This window comes from Osmerus eperlanus, chromosome 4 (assembly GCF_963692335.1).
Source record: "Osmerus eperlanus chromosome 4, fOsmEpe2.1, whole genome shotgun sequence".
NCBI lineage: Eukaryota > Metazoa > Chordata > Actinopteri > Osmeriformes > Osmeridae > Osmerus > Osmerus eperlanus.
The window spans coordinates 15,121,745-15,140,499 of record NC_085021.1 but is presented as its reverse complement, the minus strand read 5'-3'; the positions used below and the strand labels follow the sequence as shown (position 1 = coordinate 15,140,499).

The following is an 18,755-nucleotide window of genomic DNA, read 5'->3' as shown; positions in this document are numbered from 1 at the left end:
ACATTGGGAAAACATTTGGACTATGGGAGGAGTCAACACGCGGTGTATCGAACAATGAGTACAGTAGGCAAATAACTGGAGCTTTTTACCGAAGTGGAATGTTAGGGCAGGAATCATGATGATCACCCATTTGAAAAGGCTAACGAAACTTTTCAAATGTGTTTACCCTGTTTGATTAAATATATACTAAATCTCAGCAACCCGTCCAGTCTGGAACATCAGGGATTAGTGTTCAAATTGTTTGTCTTCTCTATGACCCCAAACGGGGGATTATTTTTTGCCCACTGTCCTGTTAACGACTGAATAAAACATGGATTTTTAAACAACGTATTTTAATTCATCTGTTGGCCTACAGAAAATATAAACCCTTATGGTATTAATCTCTGCAAAAGTAACTCTACAATTCAAGATAGTGTGTGCTCTGGGCGGTTTGCACATTATACAAAGTTCCTTTTTCAAAATATTAAAATGTGCAATTGTAAAACATGTTAATCTTAAATTGAATTTCCACTTTACATAACATATCTTAAACATGCTGAACATGTGGGGACCGTTCAAGGGTTAAGTACTAGATGTAGGCTAGATGTACTCTCTTAATTATTGGCCGATAGCATGTTGTGTATTTTACATATGACAATACAAACTGTTGTTTTTTAATGATAAAATGTATAGCATGTAGCATAATATGGCCATTGCTTCTTTTCTGCGGCCTTTAATAAAAATTCGTGGTGGTCCCTATCTGAAATGTAGAATGAATAGTGAATACCTGTTTCCCTCTAGTGGCTGGATATGGCCTCTCTTTATGAACTAGGCTCAAAGTTGTTCGCCTCCTGCTTCTATGTAGTGGTAGTATAGAGTTGATTATTCTTTTGAGACCCTTAGGAATAATAATAATAATATAATAATAATAATAATAATAATGATTTGATTTAGTAGCCTAGATAAGGAAACTACTATTGTTCTTTGATTTAGTAGTTTCCTTATCTAGGCTACGTCCACTTGTGATTCTCAAACAATTTAGTGTGTCCACATACGAAAATTATGTATGTGGGTGTTATGGAAAAGTAAAGGGTTCATACATGTGTAGACTAACACATAGCTTTAATTCTTAAAACATTGTGAATGCCTCACTTACAACCCACAACAACGGCAGAAATGTAAAACAAGTTAGAAATAAAAGCTTGATGCCCTATTCTACAGATTATTAAAATGAATTAATAATTTAGACTCATGAAATGATAATTGAAAAGGGATTGAAAATGCATGTCGTTTTTATAAATCAACCACTAAATGTCTCAATGGGCATCTTTCCATGTCAACCACATAATGTCTTCCTTTGCCTATCAATGGGTTTGTAGTCATATCATTGGTCATTGATCGTATGCAGACAAATTCCTCCCTAACAAGCATTAGTAAAGGAGGTACATTCATACAGAAAATTGTCAAAGGAAATTAGAAAACACATTATGAAATGCACATTGTTTCAGAAACACATAAGTACGAGACATGGTGACCTGAGTAAAATTATATTAAAACCAAGATGATATATTTCAAATATAATTCTGCCAGAAATCTCATGAGAAGCTCTTTGGTGTTAGCTGCCGACAATATATGAGAAAAGTATTATTAAAAACGGTCATATTTGTTCTGTTCTTTGTTGATTTACTTTAATTCAGGACGGCAGGCAGACATCTACGTAGAAAAGAGATTTTACTAAATAATGGTTGTTCAACAAGACAACAAGGCACATTTTGACTACATCACAGACAGTACGGAGAGGGCTATAAAACGGAAAAGAAGCTTTACACCTACAAAAGAGATGCTGCTTTGAGGCAATCCACACCAAAACTGTAAAAATAAACTGATGAGAAGTTATTTGTGTTGTTGAATTATTCTCAGATCTAATAATGCATGTTATCTGTACAATTCAAAAACAAAGCTTCTGTGGACATGAAAGTATACAACAAAATCTCCATTGTTCTTTTAACAGCAGTCTATTAGGACAGATCAATTAAAACTAGGTAGTCAGGTGAAAAGTGGCTTGAGGCCAACGCATTTCACTTCCTTTGCTGCATGATATTTACATCTCTTTCCCTTTTTTCTTCGGACCAAAAATAGACGGTAGTACTTGTGTAGAGTGTTCAACATAGAAGTACAGACAATATCACTGACTGTCTCCCCACCTTCAAGAAAAGGCTCAAGACGCACTTGTTCCGGGAGTACAACGGTACTTAGGAATGGTTCGCTTGACCCGATGTTAGTTTCCTCAAGGATCACAATGACTCTTGCTCAGAGACTTGTTGCTCTTGTGGTTAGTGGTAACTGATTTAAAATTGTTTGTACTCGCTGTGATATATTGTTTTTTATTACTGTTGCTTGTCTTTTTTGTTTTTTTTTCCCCACAGGTACACTTGCACTTATAGCAGTTCATGTTGTTTAATTGTAACTTGTTTAACTACATGCTCTTATGGTTCTTCCCTTTGGCACTTACTTTGGTTGTTCACAATGTGTGCTTCATGTTTTGGCTACTCGCAATGTTTTGTGGCTATCTCGTTGTTATGATCAGTGACCTATGCACTTTGTAAAGCTCTCTCTTGGAAGTCGCTTTGGATAAAAGCGTCTGCTAAATGAATAAATGTAAATGTAAATCATGATCAGATATCAATGCTGTAGTTCTTTTCAAGCTTAACCCTAGTGTGTAATTCTGTGCTCTGAACCTAACAATTGTTACTTTTCTGGTTTTAAATCTGTCATTGAATGTATCATTTGAACACCAAACTTGGCTCCACTTCTTTCACTCTTCTTTTGTTGATTTTCTTTTCCCATGTACAGTTTCTCTGAAGTCTACACTATGTTACCTGTAAGCAAATCAGAGATCAGAACAAAGAATATTCATGGTCAGATTGACTCTACCATCCCTGTAAAGAAGTGGTCCGAATGAATCTGTGAAAATGTTGTTGTGACATAACAGCAGGGTACTATACTATGAAGCAAGATTTGGGGTTAGCGAGGTAACTTCAGGTTTAACCCCGGGTTTTAGCGTCACAACGGTGGTTCTTCTTACCAGGGTAGATTGCTATGGTAACTTGTGCTGCACACCTAACCTGTTGCAGAGCAGGTTATGTTTGAGCTAACAGATCAACGTGTGTGAAAACATCGCCTACTGACCAATAAATGATCTTGGAAAATGGCTTTATCGTTTTATCGTAGAAGTGTGACCTCATGTGACCTTGGTGTGCAAATAGTGAGAGCAAGAGTTTGTAAATTTCAAAATACTATGGCTTTTCCGCAACAAGTATATTTGTAGCTTAGATAGCCAACCGATAGCATCCTAAAACAGACTGATTAAACCACCAAAAGCCTTGTACATGTGACCTTTCAAGATTTGAAGTAAACATTTACCGATTTAAATCATGTTTTATGTTCTGTATTTGCTCCCATTGTCATTGTAACACAGTCGTGCAGCTGGAAGAATAAGGCTAAACAGTCTTACACACCTTAAGAATACACCTAAGAAACACATTAATTTAATAGAATACACACTTGTAATTAGAATCACATCTACTCGTGCCTTAAAAATGGGGCAGTGATATTGATAAGCGCATTAACTTGTGCATTCACACACTTGGCAATTGTTTGACATCTTTCCTTCCTGCCTTTGGCAACAGCAACAGGGTTGCTTTTAGCCATTTTATATGAAAAAAAAAATCATATTGGTTTATTCTATAGTTTGGTCATCGTGTGTAAAATGTCCCCATTTTATGTGATTGGGCTCATCGCTAGATTGGGAAAACCTGGGTTGATCAAATTGATAACCACCGTTGTGACACTGCTAATGCGGAAAGTTGTAGGCTTAGTGAAGCAAGCTAATGAAAAGAAATTCAGGGCATGTTGAACTTGCTTTATAGTACAGGGAGATTAATCATGAGCCGGATCTAAACATACCAGTGGAAGCTGCTGTATGCTGCCCGGTGCTCTTGACCTCCAGGTAGATGGTGTAGGTATCATATGCAAATAGAATACTAGCTAGTATGCCAAACACCTGAAAGAAAGTAAATAAACAGCCATAAGTAAGATAGTTCTAATCAGCAATGATTATCAAATTCCTTCCTAATTAACTCTCTGTAAGGGTTAGAAAATATGACTCACCCCCCCTGCAATACGGGCACCGTCCCCTGTTCCACCAATTACACAGACCAGGGAAGTGATGATGTAAAGAACGGTACCAATAGCAGCACGGAAAAGATCCTGCATTAAGATGGGGCAAAACAAAACAATGGAACAAAAGATCTATAGCTATCAAATGTGAATGTGTGCATTTATGCATGTGTGTGTACTTACACTCCAGAGCCAGTTGATCATCAGGAATTGCTTGTCCATTTCCATCATGAAAACACCAAAGAAGATGATGGCAATGACCATCTCAGTGATGGCCACTGCTGAGTAGCTTCCATAAGTGGAAGAGGCATATAAGATGATGATGATGAAACTGATGAGCTGAAAGACAGAGACTGTGTTCAGAAGTGGCACATGGAGTAGATTCAAGCAAAACCTATGTATCAATGATGTGGTGTTCGTAAAAGAGAGCTATTGAGTGAAAGTGAACAAAAGACCGAGGGTCTTTGAGAAAGAAACAGAGAGCGAGAGATAGAGTCTGAAAAGCTGGCAGGAAGTCATGGGTATGGCTCATGAAAGGTTAGGTCATGGGGAGTATAACAGTAAACAAAAATGCATATGTTTACATATCAAACAGAGTTCAAAATTAACTTGACCTTGGAATGTTTTTCACAACTATTTCCTTTTTAGGACACCTTGGGCAATCCATGAGTCACTGCCACATATCCCATAATTCTTAGGGAGCACTGAGCTGTCAATTAGGGTCCACATTCTTCCCTGCCAGTCAGGTTGACTAGAACTCTAATGAAGGCAGCCGAGTTCAGCAGTGACCAGTTGTCTTGGTGTGATTTCTACCACAGCTGAGTGAGGCTAGGCGTCTTGGGGCGGCCTCTAATGATGTTCTGCTCTCTAGTCTCTGGTCGTAAGTGAAGACCAGACATAAACGCTGAACTGCCATCAGCCTCCTAAAAGCTCAAGTAGGACAGGCTGAGGATGAATTCTGATATTCTTATCTTATCACCATTTCAGTTACTAGCATAGTTAAAGATTTTACTCTCAAGATAGTTTTACGTCTTTGATGTTGGACTTTATACAAAATAATTCTCACATTTCTTTCAGCAGACATGGTTTCAATCAAGTAAAAAATGAATTTTTAAAAGGGAAAAATATTCCATGGCATTCTCTTTCCATTCCACTGAATCTCTGCCAGTGTGGAGAGAACATAAACTTGGACTGCCCACACTGTAGAACCAATACCAGCTTGGTCTGAATCCCACTATTGTTGTTGCTTTGAAACTGTGATTCAAAGTCGGTAGATGCATTCAAATACAGCTTTGAGAAGGACTTGAAAGAATGGTCACATTATATGGTGTTATTACACATTGTTCCTGTGAGAATAACTACGAAGATGTTACCGAGAGAATCATTTATGATTGATGATAAGATATTCAATAGTGGCAAAAACAACTGGCAGAATCTATTTGTAGTTTATTTAGCTTTTCACCCAGCCCCGCTTGACAAATAATCAGATATTTTCTGAGTTTTCAGACTGTGAAAACCAGATAAAGGTAGGCTACATCTTTGAACATGATGAAATTTAAGAAAGCAGCTCGCAATATCCTCCTTTTGCAATAACAGAGCAGTTGCTGCTCACAAGCACTGCTCACAATAATAAGTTACAGTAATGATGTATGGGTCTTTTATTCATGTGTTTTAATTTGGCCCTTGTCTTACCAGTTTATGTTTTGTATCAGTCTAATATAGTGTTCAGCAGTGCTGCCTCCACCATTTCTCCTTACACACGCACACACACACACACAGCCGCATCAATGCTTCATGTGTTCCAGAGACTGGCACAAGCTGCCTCTGTGCTGTGGTGGGGTGGCCCAGGCCGAGGGCCAACACAATGAGCCTCTATTCTACCATCATTTACATTTATTCATTTTCAACTATCAGCCGGCTGCTCTCAGGGCAGCGCCTACTAAAGAGACCGTCCCACTGACAGAAACACCTACCACAGTGGTAGCCCTTCATAACAAGACTTCACACCTCTATGTTACACCACAGAATAACTGTTTTTGTGTGACAACATAAAAGGCCAGCAGTTTGAATCTGTTTCAAATCTTGTCCAAGTCAGTCCTTCTATGTACACTCGTAAAAATTGTGAATGGTAGGCTAATTATAGTCAATAGCAACAGGGAAGAGAGCCTGTGTCACAGACAAACGACTATCAAATTACAACCACTGTTTCTATATGTAACGGAACAACTCCTGTATGACTCAGAGGGCCTGCAATAATTAGTCACCAGGCACCAATGTATGAGCCAATCACTGAAGGAGCCTGCTAACTGGATGTGTGACATGAAGGTAGTACTGTAACTACAGCACACAGCATGTTTAAAACAGATTGTCTTTGTTTGATTGCTTAGAGTCTCAAAAGTTAACTAACCTAGAGGGAAGGAAAACTAATGGTAGTGTTAGTTCCAACACACACCTCGTAAACAAAGTAAAACATCTGGTCAAAAGGTTTTTATTTATTAATCACAACTGTCTGGTGATATCAATCTTTTCCAGTCACACACTGGATCTCCTACACATCAAATCAGGGGGAGTCTGACCTTTGATTAAGGGTGTAGAAAGAACTAGGAGAGAAAAGATTATATTTGGACAAATCATTCATAACAGGGAGTGGTTAGGGGTGGCTTCCTGTTGAGGTCACATGCTTCTCTCCCTTCACTTAGTAAACTATTTGAGTAACTCTGTCGACTTTTAGAGTTTTTACCAGGCTGCTGTTATGTGGCACAGCGGGATCACCAACCTGAGCTTCCAGCACAGTCTGAAACTATCTATCAACAGGCCTGTTGTAAGCTCTGCCACTCATGCATTCTTTGTCCCAAGCAAGAACCTCACACATCTGGAATTTCCATTACCTCTGCAAAAAAAGACCAATGTGGGTGTAACACCAACCAAGATCTGAGTTTGGAAAAAAACGATATCCTTTTAGTGTGGTTGCATATAATGGTAGCCAAATATGGCCATCTCTTTCTCACAGTCTTTATTAAGTTATAATCTTCACTCACTGTAATGTTATTCAGGCTAAAAATAAAAAATAAGATACTCAGTCTGTTTAAACTGTAGCAGCAATACAGAGTAACAAGAATATTTCATTTTACTGTAACACCATAATTATAAATTCTGAGGGATACTAATAACATTGTTATAACAAATGTACAACACTATACATCAACACAGGCCAATGTGTGACGTGACTCAAGTGGCTCATTTATTTACAGATTAGCATGCTTGTTCTGAACTGAGACCAACCCTAATGACAACAACACATAAGAAATAGGACATAGGAAATGTAAAGTATGCTGAAACAGGTCTCATGGTTACAAAACCATTGAGTGGTCCACATGTGCAGGAAGTGGGAAAACCATTAAAACATTTGAAGACTTATGGCCTGATTAGGATTAAGAGATTCATGCAATTTCCTTGTTAACGGTGGCCAGACGTGCTTAACATAATGTGGGAAAAACATAATTTTACTGACTTTTGCATTGTCAGCATTTATATTTCCCTTACATTACCTACTTTTATAAAATGCTTATAGCCTATATGCATTTAGTAACTGCATAACCGGCAAATCCTTTGATTGGAGAGACATAAAGCAATGCTAACTATTATGACGACACACTATCTCTCGAAGATTCAGAGTGAACTATGTGGTGTCTGCATAACAAATACACTATAGTCACCATAACAATGATCATCACAGAGAGCGGATCAGGAGGGTGTTAAAGATTACATTAGAAAGCTCCTGTTGACTATGACATTAACTCATGCAACGCTTCATGTGCAACATTTTACTGGAAGCATTTGCCAGTATGGTGCCAAATTAGAAAAGCATTCAGGCCTCAATGACAGGTGGGAGCTCTTAACCCCATGCCCTGACCCACCAACCTCAAAGACACATGGCTCTCATTCCATATCCAGCTCCATAGATCCACAAAACACAGTTAGGCCCATAACTGATCTCTAACTATACCCTTGTTATAATAATAGATCAAAAATACAATTCAAAATATGTGTCCTACTAATGTGTAGCTATGATTATAACTTAACGCCTTCATAATTTGATTGACACTTCACTATGGCATTGTGGTGATGACTGTCAATTCTATTTGTGTAAGCACACTAACCTTCGAAATTTACGAATATACAGTAGTGGACAGTGTTTTTTCAATTGAATTGCATTGAATTGATACTATTTGCTAAACTTACTATTTCTGAGGCAAGAATGGTCCCTTTTCTGGTCTTCACGTAACTCTTAAATTTCTCCAGGCAGTTCGCATCATTACCGGTTTCCGTTGTATCAGCCATAATGAATGTAAATTGAAATGGACTAAATCAGCAAATAATTACGCTTGGTAGCCTAGACAGGCTTGTTTCTTGCGGAAACTTTGAGTAGCCTGGCAGACACGGCTTCAGAAAATCGGCATGAGTCAAAAATCGATTACTTTCAATGACGTTTGGGTTGGTGGATAGGCTAACTAAGACTATCCTAAGTTACTAAGTTAAACAAAATCGGTAATGCTGCCATATACAACTTGGTGAGTCCAAATCTTGACAAGAAGGAAAGCAAGATCGCGAAGCGGGGCGTTGGCTTTCTCTTTTCTCTAGAGGTTTGAAGGGGGGGGGGGGGGGGGGGGTTGTTGGCACTCAGGAGTGGGCTTTCCCATTGCGAGCAACTTGTTGGGCCCTAGCGGCTAGGGCCCTATATGAATAAATGAGCGTTTGATAGGGCTCGATAATTATATAAATTCACGTGCTTCGTAATCTTAGGTTACTACACAAATATCAGCGAACGCACTAAACTGGAAACATTATGAGCTTTTCATGTGACTATTTAGTTTGACAATAGCAAACTCGGCAACGAGATTTCTACTATATGGCCACAATCTATTCGTTTAATGAGCCTGACGACACACCACACTTTCACTGTGGTCGAGAGTAGAATACGTTGTTTATAGAGCCCACAAAACAGGGAACAGCTGCCAAATGCATGCCATGTAAGCTACCCACTGCAAACCCATGCTACTGGTAGACTAGAATGGTATATTAATGGACGCGTCTCAAAAGGGTGAATATAAATAGAACGTTGTAAAACATCCGGTCAATTTATGATAAAATAGCAATTGATTTACACTGTTTATATAATGCCATCATGTGGTAGAAACAGAGCATTGCATGCAAGTTGTTGCTATATCAATGGCACACAGGTTCTGATACTATGACAGTATTCTGCCAAATTTAAAGATGCACATAAAACATTTAATCTTCAACAGAATAATTTCAAGTTTATTTCATTTTGTTTCACATGGATTCCATAGAATAAGAATACAGTAGAATTCTGGAGAATCTTTGATTTTTTTTTTCATACTTATAATCATTTTCATAAATACTAATAAGAATACACAATACACACAGCACTATCCAAAGGCATAGAGAGTATCACAAGACATCATTCACCACTAACAACATACTGAGTATATTTCATTTGAGCATATTTATAAGAGCTACAGTGAGAGAAAGACAGAAAGAGACAGAAAGCAGTGGAGAGAGAGAGAGAGAGAGAGAGATTTTTTACCACAGAGGAAGAGAGAAAGTGAGGTGCCTCTACACCACCTGATTCAAAGAACCCTGATAAAAAAATGAATCAATCCAATGGATCACAGATGGAACACATGATGAGCACTGTGGACGTAAGACCCCAATCAAAAAAAACATTTGGCAATACATTTGACTTCTACCCAAACCAACGATTGGCAGTAAAACAGGTGTACTTGAAATTATATTATTTTAGCACCTGTATTCTATGCTTTGTGTAAAATATAGTAGTGCTCCTATATGCTGTACAGTAACCTTACAATGGCCGAACGTGTTATTATTTAACAATATAACTTTAGCAAGTCTTAGTTCTCTGTTTTCTTCAGGGATGTTTTTGGACAAGAAGTGAGACACATGCATAAACACCTTTGTAAAGGGGCATGAGAGGAGAGGTGCGTATGTGCAGACATTTTCCAGACATTTTCCAGGGAGACTTTTTTCAGAGCACGTTAGTAAACACTGTGTTTGTTTCCTATGTATGGTCCTGATATTGTGCCCCATTAGTTTCCATTGTACCTAGAATGTGATTATGACTCAGCTTGGCTGGATATCATACTGTAGATTGGTGATTTACAAACTACAGGACTCTGACTCATTCATGGACCACATAAAAGGCTATCAGAACAAGTCAATGTTTGATAATGAAATCTAATGTGTCTGATGCAAATGTCTGATGAGAAATGGTACACTGAAAATCTTCACAAACAAATGCCCCTAAACTGTTTCTGACTTCCCTGCTTTCACAATCTCTACATTGGTAGTGCACTACAGCATTTTTTAGAACAACCTAGTTTTAGCCAATGCCAGATGCTACCATGCTAACTACTTTTCAAAATCTTAATGCAAATGAGCCTTTTACATCTCAGCGTTTTAAAATTTGTGTGTAGCATGAGAGTAGTTCAGTCGTTGCTGAAAAGTAATATTTATTTTGAAAAACAAAAAATATGAAAAGCTGAAATGTAATCTATACTACCAAAACATTACCCACTTCTTCATACATCACTTTAAGATGCTATCACATCACCTTTCTCTCTACGTTCTTCCTTTTTGCTTTCTTTTTTGCTTTAAACTTCATCCATCATCTCATCAGCAACCGTCACCCCTATGATGTCCCCTCCAGCTCACTCAGTAATTTTGAACAAATACAAAAGCACAATGAGAAAATAACAAAGATGTCCCTCTGTTTTGAAAAGAATAAATACAAATATTTTTGAATGAGTCATACATAAAAAGGTAACACAAACAAACATGAGAAACAACAAGAGGGTTGAACTATGTGAGCTCCTAAACAGAACTGAAGTAAATGCAATTGAATAACTCTGTGCTCAACATTTGTTGTATAACAACTAATATGGAGTGCACAATTATTCAACTGTGTACATATAGTAATATATCCATATGTCAATATTTACACAGCACAGACAAATACATTCTCCCAAATTAATATCACTACCATTATTTTCAGAAATGTATGTCTTAGTCCCTTATATCTTAATTGTTTTTCCATAAATGTTTTGGTATTGTATTCCAGTTGTTCTCGTATAACCAAACGGACAATCCCCTGTTGTCTTCTACAGTTAAATACATCACGAGAATAAACAGCATGTTACAGTTAGGACCCAAGTTCCCTCTCATCCCATAACCCTATCCTAATATAGTTCCCTTTGCCCAGACTCTAGCTTTCACTATCCCTCCATCCCTTCCTCCCTCCCTCCTCTTGTCAACTCACAGATGCACAAAGACAAACAGAGGAGTGTGGATTGTAGGTGGTGGTCAGGCACCACACTTCAATATCACAAGGTTACCCTAGAGAGAAAGAGAGAGAGAGACAGAGAGAGAGAGAGGGAGAGAGAGAGAGAGAGAGAGAGAGAGAGAGAGAGAGGAAGACAAAGAGAGAGCGAAAAACATGAATAACTTGGATGCATCAATGCAGTGCCTGTTGAAAGCCATCATGGCATACTCTCACTAAGGACTCACCAGCCAAAAGCTGTCCTTCAGAGGACAAGCTCACATCTGATTGGCGAAGGAGGTGGGGCCACCTTGTTGCTCGTAACCTCCCTGGTTGTAGTCTCCGCCCTCGTAGCCTCCCTGCTGGCCGTACTCGGGCTGGTAGCCTCCCTGGGAGCCGGCATAGGGGTCCTGTTGCACATAGCCCTCCTGGCCATACCCTGGCTGGGCAAAGGAGTCAGGCGCAGGCTGCTTCTCCTGGGAAGGCTGGGCGTATGTGCCGGCGAAGGCTCCCAGCCAGCCAGTCTCCTTGAACACAAACCACAGGTTTCCTCCCCACAGGATCAAATTAATAAATCCAAAGGCCTGTGGAATGGCAGCAGGGGGTTAGGGAGTTGGAGTGCATAAAGAACAAAGGTTCAAGCAGTCTTCAGGTAAACAAACTATGCACCAATTTGTGACTATAATCACGTCAAGAAGTGAATGGATTATTTATCGTAGGAACAGCTTCTTAAGGTAATGGAAACACTTAATCGCTGTTGTTTAACGTGTTCTGCACACAGCTTGTATCAGAAATTCAGTGGGAGTCCAGAGAGGTACTGTACCACAGAAGTGTTGAGGCCTGAGACTTTGGGGTCGTGGACCTCACGGCAGCGGTTCTCCTCTTCGTCACAAGCGGTAATGAGAGTAATGACTCTGTCGGGGTCCGTGGCTGTCTTCACGTCTGACAGGCCCTTGGCCCAGGCAGCCGAGCTCACCAGCCACATGAAGGTGAACACAGCCGTCACCACAAAGTCCTGAGGATCAGCAAGGCAAATCACTGTGAGGAATCTCTTCATCACCGTGATTATCACCATTATGATATTCATGGACTAATAATGCATAGAAGACATTGTCAGTAATAGTGTGTGTAAGGTGATGTGGTATGACGGTATTGTGCACAGTACAGTACGGTAAAGGAAATGAGAGAAACCCCAACTCACAATCTGGGCGCCCTTATTGTTTTCACGGTATTTCTCCAAGACAAAAATGTATGCAAAGAGGGCTACCATGGAGTACAGGAAGGAGAAGACACCGATGGTGACAAAGAACTCGGCCGACGAGGAGTAGTCCCCGACAAGGAACAGACGCTCAGGGTTCTCCCCCTTACAAGTCGGGGCGTCAAAATACACCTGATGGAGCCTGGCCCGGGACAGAGAAATAGTGACAGCAAAGTGGGGAGAACAAGAGGGGGTGGGGGTGGGGTGGGGTTTCAGGGTGTAGAGGAATAGAGAGAGATAGAGGGAAAGAGAGGTGAAATTGAGAAATACAGAAATGAAGAAATGTAATGTGAACACATTTATTTATTTATAGTAGAGTGTCCCATGTATGTGAGAGAACATTGGAGAACAAAGCTGCTGTACTACAAAGGCAGGAAAAGAAAATACTGACCTGAATGGATACTCAAACTCTACTTCAATACCAAGGTCACTCTCTGAGCGGTTCTTACACTCCACACTCATCTTGAACATGCCAGAGTAGCTGCCACACGTTGAGAAAGCAAAGATAGCGAAGATCTGAAAGAAACAGAGGAAGTTGGCAAAAGTTGACAAAAAAGTTGAGGTTACATAACAAAGATTGTTTTATGAAACTGTTTGGTGACCTTTGAAGAAGTTGATCTTCAGCATGCATTGCAGTTTATACCGACAGGTTACAGAGTTACTGCACCTGTTGCCATGGTTACCCCGACAACTTTTATTATAATGTGAAGAACACACTAGAAATGTACACACAACCATGTTATCGTTGGTGGTGCTGGGGTGGTTCCATGACTTTGTAGCCTTTAAGTACTGCCCACTCCCACTGTGTATCTCACCTGAGCTGTGAGCACACAAACAAGCTTGCTTACGCTCTCTGTTACTCACACACTCTCACACGTACAAGATTAGTCAGTCAGACTATTTTTACCACACACTCCCTTCCCGGTAGACCAGATCCGATTGGATGGAAAATCTGGCTATTAATCTGAGGTGCTCCACCATCTGTCACTAAACACAGCTACACTGAGCTAACTGTACACCCGGCATTCTCTTTCTTAATTTCTTTCTTTCTCTCTCTCTCTCTCTCTCTCTCTCTCTCTCTCTCTCTCTCTCTCTCTCTCTCTCTCTCTCTCTCTCTCTCTCTCTCTCTCTCTCTCTCTCTCTCTCTCTCTCTCTCTCTCTCTGTCACACACAGATCTAAACATGCAAACTGTACACAAGTGTAAATGCACCCACAGCACAAACATTCAACCACTTATTCCATTGGTACAGTCTACCTGTACAAACATAATACACTTATCTAGTTACTGTAATCTGCTGTTGTAAAGGTCCAGTATACAATTTACAAACATAATTGTAACTTGGCTATAAAAAGCTAATTCATAATTCTATACAGCTTTTTCCATCGCCTCTCAAAGAAACTACACTTCTGATAACTATCATGATATCTTATGTCTATCTCCTCTGCTCAATACGGCCACACCACCATTGCATCTGATGACTAAAGGTCATTATCTGGTGTTAAGAATGAGCACTGGAGTGTGTAAGTGTGTATATGCGTGAGTAGGTGTGTAGTGTTGATGGCAGAAGAGGTGTAACAATCATCCTGACACAACGTTCCAGTGAAAGGAGAAAAAAAGGGGAGTCTCTCAGATGATTCATCTGTACAAACCAAGGCTAAACCAAGCCTTGCACAAATCTCATTCAATACACCCCGCCCATACACGATTCGATCTATGTATTGTAGGGTTATAACTGTGTGCATTATATAATGCAGGGGTATAAAGGATTACAAGCAGCACAAACATTTCTGAGGCTTAGTTTTATGCAATCTCTGTACATATTTCATTCTGATTACATCCGATTCATATCTTATGAGTTCCCTATCATTTTGTAAACAACATTGGGATTGGCAAATTATTCTCCTGGTCACCTGATGATCTGGTGTGATTGCTACAATTCCAGTGTTAAGTGACATGAAGACATAGACATGATCACCATTCCAGTACTTTTAAGGGAGGGGTTGTTGGAGAAGGAAAGAGCTGAGTGCAGGGGACAGAATAAACGGAGAGATGCACAGGAGGGAGAGATGGATGGGTAGGCAGGCTGAGAAAAGACGTGGCTGCACACAGAGTGTCAGGTGCCATGGTAACGCTATTGGCAACATTACACATTGAGGGTGGAGGAGGGGGGGGGGGGGGCACAGGGCGGTTTCTACTGTCACTGATGCAATGTTGCATTGCTGGCAAATACTCTCACACACACACAAAGTACACACCAAATACCACAGTACCACAGCATTGACCAACTAAGGACTACGGGGACACAAGCATATCAGAAATCACTGACCACTCAAACAAGTAAGCCAAATGAGAGCTAAATATCCTCCATATTTGCAGGCAGCAGTGCAGGGTAAAGACAAACAAAAAGCTTCTCATCTTGAATAAACATAGCTTTGGGCGAGAGATTGTTTAGGTAGACACTCTACAGCCTCGGTTTGGTTAAGGGATTAATCAATGTCTACCATCATCCATCAAAACCAGGCTTCGTCAGCACAGTTCCAAAAAAGAGAGAACAACCACTACATGACTCATGCTCACTCACATGCTCGCTCTCTTTCACAAACATCCTCATTCCCTTTCTCTCTCTAACGCACACACACATACATCATTATTGAATAAAGGCACACAAGTTCATTATGCTCAAATACAAAACAGAACAGTGTATCTGAAGTAACACAAAGACGCATGCTAGCATGTATAACTTCCATTAACAGGTCCTCTGTCTTGTTTTTCCATGGAGGGATTTTCCCTGGACCTCCTCTTTTCAATGGATTAATAATTCAAACCAATAACATCCATGTGACCTTCAAATCCATCAGACTATCTGGCTTTTAGAGGACAACTGGGTGTCTATTATCTTGTGGTCTATGATGTGTGGTGACATTGTGTGGGACTAAGTCAAACATAAATGGAATTATACAGCTATATGACTTACTAAATTACTGTGAGGTTAGCTGTAAATGTAAACACAGTCTGCACAACAAACACAGCTGGATACACACTGCCTACTTTCACCTTGTTTGCAAAAACACCAATTCAGTACCAAAGGACCATGACCCATGACAACATAACAACTGCAGGTCAGAAAGGATGTGCCGATGTATCAGCATGAACCACATGAAGAACTATTGATATTGAAACGTGTAAAATGCTGACTTGCATTTTGGATGTGCACAATTGTTCTGTTTGAGAGAAAAGATGCATTATGACCTACCGAGGCAGTAATGTTATGTTGAAGACTCGCACAGCTCCAGGGAAGGACTACAGTGTCATGTTGAGTCTTTCCTCTCAGTTACTTGTGAGATGACGACACTGTTCAGAGTCACATGCTTCCATGGACGAATGGGATTTTATTTCGTTTTTTACAGTATGCTGGAGTTGCTTTTTGAATTGGCCCTTTTACAAGATATGGATCGCCCTAGATGCTAGATATATTTTTGTCTAGAATACTAAAGCTCACTCAGTGTAAAACACTAGAGACATAAGACAAGAGATGAATACAGTCAAAAACTGTCAATATTTAATCTAAGTCACTCGATATTAATATAACTGTTCAAACCTGACAAACATGGCATGACAATTTTGCATGCACAAAAATATCACTGGCCAAAAACGAGGAACATCTTTGCAAAGGAAATTTAGGCATTGACCTCAATTAGGTCCAAGTTACATTTGGTCAAATTTGGTCAAATTTAGAGTCAAGTTGGGTGGTATGCCAACTATAGAATAACCTTCACTGTATCTACTCCATACAAAATAATGTTGACAGGTGACAGGCAACAAAGAAAGGCGTTAATGCATCCAATAAAAAGATAAAAGGACTGGAAGCCTTCAAGTTTCTGATGATTCTGCTGAACGACACTTTGATCCTTTAAAACTCAAGTGGAGTAATGACAGCAAAGCAGCAAGTGGAATGATGGGGCTGTGTCACCACCTTACGTTGCCTGGCTTCATAAGCGTTTGTGAACGCTTGGCAAAAGAATGACGTAGTATGACACTTTCCGGTGTCATTATAAGGACATGACATTCAAACAATATCGTTTCTCATTCCCAACTATACTATGCTGTTTAGAACCATCACTAACGGCCAATTCTTTTATATTTACTAAGACATTGACGATTTGGGCATATATGAAGCACTATAAGCATTGTCTCTATCTTGGTTCACATTTGCACCCTAGCACGCATGCGCATGAAAAGGAGCGCTCAACGGGGACCGCACTCACCGTTATACAGAATAAAATATTCGGAATACTTACCCATTGTAGGGCCTTTATGAATCCCAACGGCTGCTTCACTATAGTGAACTGCCCGGTGGCCACCAACTGTCAAAACAGTAATTATTTGTCAAACCGACATAATGTGTTTATGTCAATTAACCCAACGTCAATTAAAATAGTTTAGCGAAACATTGAAATGCAGTCCCATAGTCTCTAACGTGGGATTCTACTACCACTACGGTAGGCTTCCTCAGCACTAGGCTACTTATCTTTAAAAGTTGTCAGCATGTTGCCAACACACTTGCCCTTAACATTTGGATTTGATTACTTCCATATATAATTAAGTATTGCTAAAATGTTGTTTTACAATTGACTTAAAACGTGACTTGGTCAGGTGACAAAAGCCTGATAGGGGACATAGAAAAGAGACAGGCAGAGAGAGAGAGAGAGAGAGAGAGAGAGAGAGAGAGAGAGAGAGAGAGAGAGAGGGAGAGAGAGAGAGAGAGAGAGAGAGAGAGAGAGAGAGAGAGAGAGAGAGAGAGAGAGAGAGAGAGAGAGAGAGAGAGCGAGAGGAAAAGCGACTTTGCAAGCATTAGAATTAGATAAAGCTGCTTATCCCTCTGTTTTCACTGTATTCACTAGACAACACCCTGCTTACATTTTGAGGACTAGGCCTATTTCACATCACCTGCATATTCTATAAAAACAATGATGTACAGGTGAATGCGACAATGAAGGAACTGATGCGTCAATAAAAATATACGCACTTGTATTCACCTCAGATATCTGACCGTAAATAAACAGTAATGTCTGCTCAAATTTTGACATAAATGAATCACCGCCATTGTCAACTCTGGAGAGGTGACGCACGACGTCTATATTGCGAAATTAAGGATTCGGGTCTCTTTTACGCGCTCTCCTCCCACCCCCCTTGAAACGAGATGATGGCCTGTACTCCGACAAAACCAACCAGAATATACATCTTTCAGCTCTCAACGACACCGTTGTGTTTATTTTCTAAATGGATCCAATTGAAAAGCCTATTGTGTTTTGGAGTAGCGATTGTTTTGTTTTTTTTTGTAGCCGAAGCAGTTCTGTCCTTAACTGTTAAACTCAATATGCTTAAACATGAAATACAAAACGTCCTCAACTCGTGGTCTTGAAATGATTTGGTGCAAGCATTTGTGAACATTTAGAGTATGGACGGACAATCGCTCAATCACAGGAACATGCATGGTGCAAAATTGGTTAAATCTCCACCGATCTATAGAGCCTATATTGCAGTGTATCATTGACAAATCGTGTAGCCTACTTGAGAACCCCGGAAAGCACCGCAATAGAGTCAGCTGCTCAACTGCTTTAGAATTACATTCTACAGCAGTTTAACGTTCTCAAAACGCTATTGGTTTCCCCCCAAAACAGACTTAAATAGGCCTAATACACATATTTTAAATGACTAAAAAAAAAAGGACGGATATTGCATGCACATAAATACATTTTGGTCCACTGATTTATTTCATATCCTTACCTGGTTCACAACGTCCATCTTGGCCGCTTACTTGTCTGTAAGAGGATCAGAGTCGAGGCGGGAGGTTGTTGTTACATATGGAACAGCCAACAGGGGGAATAGACACAAGATGGGAATAGCTGTATTACGTCAAGAGCTAGTTGAGGGCATTTGGAGCGTAAGGACGTCAGTGAAGGCATTGGACAGAGTAATG

At 39.9% G+C, this 18,755-nt stretch overlaps 2 protein-coding genes across 2 annotated transcripts; both read right to left on the bottom strand.

Annotated features, from left to right (window-relative positions):
• Positions 1-2,651: 2,651 nt before the first annotated feature.
• plp2b (proteolipid protein 2b) lies at positions 2,652-8,535 on the bottom strand. Its single transcript, XM_062459455.1, has 5 exons — positions 8,401-8,535; positions 4,342-4,497; positions 4,150-4,248; positions 3,946-4,042; positions 2,652-2,858 (listed from the first exon to the last, which is right to left on the bottom strand). The coding sequence occupies exons 1-5, from the start codon at positions 8,497-8,499 to the stop codon at positions 2,845-2,847; spliced, it is 465 nt and encodes a 154-aa protein (XP_062315439.1). The 5' UTR covers positions 8,500-8,535; the 3' UTR covers positions 2,652-2,844.
• A 914-nt stretch (positions 8,536-9,449) lies between these two features.
• sypb (synaptophysin b) lies at positions 9,450-18,684 on the bottom strand. Its single transcript, XM_062459454.1, has 7 exons — positions 18,563-18,684; positions 17,074-17,139; positions 13,165-13,289; positions 12,717-12,915; positions 12,339-12,530; positions 11,764-12,099; positions 9,450-11,592 (listed from the first exon to the last, which is right to left on the bottom strand). Exons 1-6 carry the CDS (start codon positions 18,578-18,580, stop codon positions 11,794-11,796), a joined length of 906 nt encoding a protein of 301 aa, XP_062315438.1. The 5' UTR covers positions 18,581-18,684; the 3' UTR covers positions 9,450-11,592; positions 11,764-11,793.
• Between the last annotated feature and the right edge of the window lie 71 nt (positions 18,685-18,755).

Bases quoted from the DNA above. Each gene is read 5' to 3' on its own strand.
- sypb (XM_062459454.1), bottom strand. The intron at 13,290-17,073 runs GTAAGTATTCCG...TGTTTCTTTCAG, and splicing joins TCATAAAGGCCCTACAATGG to ATCTTCGCTATCTTTGCTTT. The intron at 12,916-13,164 runs GTCAGTATTTTC...GTCCCGGGCCAG, and splicing joins GAGTTTGAGTATCCATTCAG to GCTCCATCAGGTGTATTTTG.
- plp2b (XM_062459455.1), bottom strand. From the start codon at position 8,499: ATGGCTGATACAACGGAAACCGGTAATGATGCGAACTGCCTGGAGAAA. The intron at 4,498-8,400 runs GTAAGTTTAGCA...TCTGTCTTTCAG, and splicing joins CCATTCTTGCCTCAGAAATA to CTCATCAGTTTCATCATCAT. The intron at 4,043-4,149 runs GTGAGTCATATT...ACTTTCTTTCAG, and splicing joins GTGCCCGTATTGCAGGGGGG to GTGTTTGGCATACTAGCTAG.